The 6,687-nt window shown below is 35.8% G+C and overlaps 1 protein-coding gene across 1 annotated transcript; it reads right to left on the minus strand.

Moving 5' to 3' along the window:
- Positions 332-985, minus strand: LOC109838389. The gene has a single exon (XM_020406841.1). It carries the CDS (start codon positions 983-985, stop codon positions 332-334), a length of 654 nt encoding a protein of 217 aa, XP_020262430.1.

A 6,687-nucleotide genomic window follows, 5' to 3' on the forward strand; every position in this document is an offset into this window, starting at 1 on the left:
ACCCGCTCCTCAACATGCGATGAGCTTGAATGGCTGATATAATGCGCATAGGTTTTTGCACCTTACTGCCCTTAAAGAAAAATTCCGATTGATCGGGAATTCTAAACACCACCTTTCTCTCTTGACGTAGAATAGATGCATGATTTCTAGATAACCAATCCATTCGTAGAATGATATCGTAATCATGCATATTAAGGATGACCAGTTCCGCTGGAAGCTCCATATCTACTATTTTTATCTTACATTTGCAATACTTATTAGATATTAATATGTTATCTCCTGGTGTGCTAACATACATTTCATGCTCTAGTGTATCACATGGTAACTCTTGCTATCTAACAAATTGTGCGGTGATAAAAGAATGCGAAGCTCCAGAATTAAATAGTACTCGTGCAAAAGTAGAAAATATAGGTGTAGTACTTGACACCACATCATTATTTGCCAGAGCCTCTTGCCCGGTTAGAGAGTAAACTCGTGCCTTTACTTGAGGATGCTGATCACATAGATATGTATTATGACTTGGAGTTTCATTCAACTTAGGACAATCTGCGATCTTGTGATCCTTTTGGCCACACCTCAGACAAGCACCTATAACTCTCCAGCAATTCTTCACTTCATGATTAGACTTGTCACATATGGTGCATCTCATCGACTTTTGGTTCATAGTCTGCTTTCCTTTGAAATCCACATTTTGTCTCTTGTTTTGCCAATTTTTGTTGTGACCTCCACGTCCGTCCGATCTGAACATCTTCTTCATATTATTATTTTTGTGGTCATCAACCGAGAAAATTTCTTTTCGTTCCTTTTCGATCACTAAATATTTCTTCAATACCGCTGCATAAGTGGAGAGTTCAAATGAGCTCACTTGAAACCTTATATGGGGCCGCAGACCCTCCTCACAACGACGTGCTCTATCTTCTTCAGTTGCAACAAATTTAGGTGCAAACTTGGATAGATAGGTAAATTCCTCCTCATACTCCGCCATATTCTTATCATTTTGCTTCATCTCATGGAATTCCTTCTCCTTCTACTAGCAAACACTCTTTGGAAAGTATTTCTCATAAAAAAACTTTCTTAAATTCTTTCCAAGATATTTGGTCAGCACCATCTCCCAGAATTCTCTGCTGCATTTGCCACTAGCCATTTGCACATCCTTTTAACATATATATTGCATAAGCCACTTTTTCACCATCAGGACACTTCATGTAAGTAAAGACTTTCTCCATTTTTGAGATCCAGTCTTTAGCTACCATAGGATTAACACTTTCTTTGAAGGTAGGCAGTGTCAACCTCTTAAACACCATCATACCACTTCGTAATCGAGGATGATTAATGTCTCGAGATTCTTACTGTTTGTTAAGTTGTTGCTGCTGATTTGCATCATAGAGGTGAGACTTTGCATCATCTACAACATAGCATTGGCATCCATTTAATTTTCTCTAGAACCAGATCCACGTACATTTCTATCACCAAACATTTGCCCCAAAGTCTGGTGCAAATCACTTTCTCGAGTTACATTAGTATTCATGTTGTTCCTAGCTATCTAGTTATAAAGAAAGCAAACAATATATCAATAATCACTAAAAGCAATTCTAAAAATTTATTTCTAACCGCTACTATCTATAGAACTCTAAGCCTAGGACTTCTAAACCTGGCTCTGATACTATAACTTGTCACGACCCCAAGATGCGTAGCTGATTTTGAGATGCGTGACAATGGCACCACGTGCACAAAGCACATGCTAAGCCTACGGTGCACTTCCATATTACAGTAAATTTCATTTTAAAAGAAGCTTTATTGACAAATAAAGAAGTCTCAGAGCGAAACTACATTATCACAAGTTCACTCTAATGAGTCAAAAGACTCTTATTACATAAGCATTGTAGCATGACTAGTATAACTATAATTCTAATATCAAACACCCTAAAAGATTCTTCTCATGTTCTAAAGCTCCGAGGTTTTGATAAAACCATCTAATTTTCATTTGAAAAAGGATTAAAAAACAATGGGGTGCATTTACACTCAGTGAGCATAAAACTTATCATTAGCGGATTAGTCAAGTTTAAGAATTTATCAATACTTAAAATTTAAATAAACTATCATAAAAAATAACAATTAACAAATACATAATATTTCAAATAAAAGAAAATTTGCAAGAATAGCATGTGACATTGTCATAAAAGAATATTCACAAATTAAAGAAATAATACGAATGAATGCTAGATACTTTTAAGACTGTATTTTTCGATCTAAATTCACAATTGTAAAATTTCCTCAGTTATCACACTAAGGCTACATAAATTATAGCCTAGTAACATGGGAATGCACATTAAATCACTATAAGTCAACCCGATGACAGAATGTACTTAGCACTACCATATGTTGCCCGAAGGCCACTTCACTTTTACCAAAATACCACTTTAACACTAGTTGGTATATTCAATACCATACGGTAGGCTTAAACAAATCACTTCACTCCATAGTAGGCTTCTGAGGATTTTTAACATTTAAAATACTTTTCTTTTTGTTCAAAGTATCTCCAGCAAAAAGCTAAAATCCAATGGAGTGTCAAGGGAGATAGAAACACAAGCTATTTCCACTCAATTATCAAGTCCAACAGGCATCATAACAGGGTCTTAGTCCTAAACAACAGCATGGGAGGAAAAATCACAGAGGAGGAGGAAATTGTTAAGGAAATCATTTCTTACTATAAAAACCTCATGGGCACAACCATCCCATCATCAGATCCAAGCACAGATATTATTCAGAATGGTCCATGTCTGGGAGAAAATCACATCAGACTTCTATCTACACCTATATCAAAGGAAGAGATAAGGAATGCAGTGTTCTCCATCCCAGACAACAAATCCCCAGGCCCTGATGGATATGGATCTTCCTTTTTCAAATCCTCCTGGAATATGATTGGAGGTGAAGTTACTCATGCTATTCAAGATTTTTTCCAAAATGGTAAACTATTGGGTGCTATTAACTCTACATCCATCACTCTTATACCCAAGGTACATTGCCCAAACACTCCTGCTGACTTTCGGCCAATTTCTTGCTGTAACTGTCTTTATAAAGTGATATCAAAAATTCTGGTAACTAGAATCCAATCAGTGATAGGGTATCTAATAAGTAATGCCCAAAGTGCTTTTGTCAAAGGTAGGAATATAGCCAGTAATATCCTTTTAGCTCATGAATTGGTGAAAAACTATGGCCGGAAACACATATCTCCAAGGGTCATGATAAATATAGACATAAGGAAAGCTTTTGATACCATTAGTTGGAAATTCATTGAAGCTATGCTAAAGGGCTTGGGTTTCCCCAAAGTAATGACTGAAAGGATCATGACTTGTATATCTTCTCCTAAGTATTCTATATCTTTCAATGGATCACTACATGGCTATTTCAAAAGAGAAAGAGGCCTTAGGCAAGGAGATCTCCTCTCCCCCTACCTGTTCATATTGGGTATGAAATATCTTTCAAGGAATCTGGATCTACTAAAACTGGACAGGGATTTCAATTTTCATCCAAAGTGTGGTAAGCTCAAGATTACACATTTGATATTCGCTGATGATCTCCTGTTATTCTGCAAAGGCAACCTTAAATCAATTCAGAAGCTCTATCAGTGCATTACTCATTTCAGTGAGGTCTCTGACCTTGATGCTAATCCTAGCAAAAGTGTAGTGTTCTATGGGGGGGGGGTTCTGATCCAATCAAAGAAGATATTAAAAATTATCTGAATTTTTCTGAGGGATCTCTCCCTATCAGATATCTGGGAGTTCCATTGGTATGCAGGAGACTTTCATTACAGGAATGTAATCCCCTATTCACCAGGATCTCAAACCAATTCCAGAAATGGCTGAATATCAGAAATCTGTCATATGTAGGAAGAATTCAGATTATTAAGAGCATTATCCTTGGCATTCAAATATATTGGACCTCATGCTATATTCTACCAGTCAAGGTGCTACAAAAAGTGGATGAACTATGTAGAGATTTTCTGTGGGGGGAAAAAAGATCAAATCCGCAAGATTCCATTGATATCATGGAGTAAAACATGTGCAAGTATGATACAAGGAGGCCTGGGGATTTTCTCTTCAATTATCTGGAACTATTCATCAGCTATGAAGATGCTATAGGACATTCATTCAAAAAAAGAATGTTTGTGGATTAAATGGATCCATGAGACATACTTAAAACACACTGATATCTGGCAAGTGGAAATCAAGAATAGTGACTCTTGGATGTGGAAATAGCTCTTAAAAGCTAGAAACAAAGCTTTACAACAATGTGGAGGAATAGAGAACCTACATGAGCTCATCAAGGCAAGCTGCTGCAATAACAGTAAAGTTAAGCTATCGAAAATGTATCAAGCTCTATCCCCTAAAAAATTGGGGGGGGGGGGGTTAATCATCCTAAGCACTCATTCATTTCATGGTTGGCGGTGCATGACAGACTTTTGACACAGGATAAGCTTCAAAGAAGAGGAATCATTCAAGATAACAAATGTATTCTATGCTCTGGTGCTGAAGAAGAAAACAGGAATCACTTATATTTTGAATGCACCTACACAAGAGAAGTCTGGATCAACATCATGGACTGGTTGCAGTTTAAGTGGAAGAGTTGCAATTGGAATCTTCTTCTAAATTGGTACAACTCAAGTGTTCGAGGAAAAGATTTCAAGCATAGAGTAAAAAGAATGGCCCTGTCTACATCTATATATAATGTATGGATGGAACGCAATGCAAGAATCTTCAAACAAAAATGCAAGGGGATTGAGCAACTTACCAGAATTATCAAGGTGGACATGTTAACAATAGTTCTAAATAGTAATATACATATAGAAGATGAGAAATGGATAATTTCCCTGTAACTGTATATATTTTGTAGGGAACTGACGGATACTCAATTTTGAGTTCTTCAGATGTACACAAAATTCTCCATATGGTCAAATGAATAAAATTTCATTTACCAAAAAAAAGTATCGCTTATAATTTTCACTGATACGAAAAGCATTACAAATGCTTAAACTCATTTGCAAACTTTTCTCATGTCAATTTCATGAAAATAGATTATTCATGAATCTAAACGAATAGATCATTTATTTTTGTCAAATAGACCTATTTAATAAATGGATTTGAGCCGTAAATTTGAAATGATAAATTTTCAATAATCTCATATACTAAACAATATTTATCTGGTAAAAGATAAATAGCTATCACATTCAAATTACTATAAATGAATAGAATAACATGTCTGATCCATCATTTCTCTATACAAAAAATAAACTTATCATTTAAATAATATATAATAAAAAATAACTAATGAGAAGTATTCTACTCACCCTAAAAGATCTTGTAACAATTTGGAGAACCGTGCTCCAAAAACCTACTCCTCGATCAAACCTATAATCATATAAGATGCATAAAAACTAAAGATTCCATACTCAAACTATTTTGGGTATAAAAGTAGTATTTCTAGTTTCTAGGGGGTTTTCTTAAATTTAATTCTATCCTTCATTAAACAGAACTTGGGCCTAACAATAACTTTTCTAGTTTAATGGGTCAAAAGGAAACTTTTTCCATTAAATAGATTTCATGTAGAAAATATCCTTTCATATGTTTTGGATTTAAAAATAAATTCTCAAAACTCTAAGGGGCCTTGGATAGTTTTCCTTTCTTCTTCCTCTTACCTCTTCCATTTAACTGTTTATGAATGCAAATGGGTTTTTTTGGTTTCGGCGGCCATAGGGGTCATCACTAGTGAAACCCACAACCGTGGATGGTCGGAGTTCCACGGATGACGTCGGAGATGGCGCTGGTGGCTGGTAAAAGGTGTGAGTTTTTTAATATGTATGCAAATAAACCATAAAAAAACTAACCTGTTAGAAGTTCTGATCTTTCTCCTTCTTCCCCTTCCCTGATCTCGCTTCCTTTTCGGTTTTTTTTTCGTAAACTGAAGATTTTGGGGATTTTAGGTTTTTTTTTATTTTATAGTTTCTATGGCTTTTGAATTTCTAAACTCCCATATTAACTGTAGTTACAACACTCAATAACTCCATTTACTACCAAGTTGTGAAACTCTTCATTTTCTTTAAAAAATTGTACTTTATAGAGATTTACGTGATTCGGTCGACCAACTTCGACCTATGTCCACAGAGCAACAATACGAGAAATTCACTATGTATCAGAGCGAACTACAAGAAGAACCACTCAACTCTCGTCTATTAATCTCTCAACCTCATATATATAATCAACTCTCATATTCTCTCCAAAGCCCTCTCCTTACATAAACTAAAAGTATTCGTCAAATCTGGAACGTATCAAGATGTGTTTATTTTTGTCTAATTTGTTAGTAACCATAGGGACACATCGTGACCATTGTCTCATCGCCATCGATATTTGCGTGATCATCAAGGTATTTGCCTATGGCCTATGTTTTCACTGTCCTATCAAAAACCTCCGACTGGCAATTCCATTTGTGGATCGGTGAACCCCCTGAAGAAAATTACAATACCATATTTGAATACCTGTGAAAAATGGAGTCATGTTCAGATTTAGTGCTACTCAGCGTCCCGTTCAGCTTACACACAAAGATTGGGACCTCATCTGGAAATGAGTGTGTATGACTCGGAGGAAAGACATGAGCATACTTACTCAGTCGATCTACTACCAAGAAAATAAC

This window comes from Asparagus officinalis, chromosome 1, assembly GCF_001876935.1.
Source record: "Asparagus officinalis chromosome 1, Aspof.V1, whole genome shotgun sequence".
Taxonomy (NCBI): Eukaryota; Viridiplantae; Streptophyta; class Magnoliopsida; order Asparagales; family Asparagaceae; genus Asparagus; species Asparagus officinalis.

Excerpts from the sequence above, each read along its gene's own strand:
- LOC109838389 (XM_020406841.1), bottom strand. The coding sequence starts at position 985 with ATGGCGGAGTATGAGGAGGAATTTACCTATCTATCCAAGTTTGCACCT.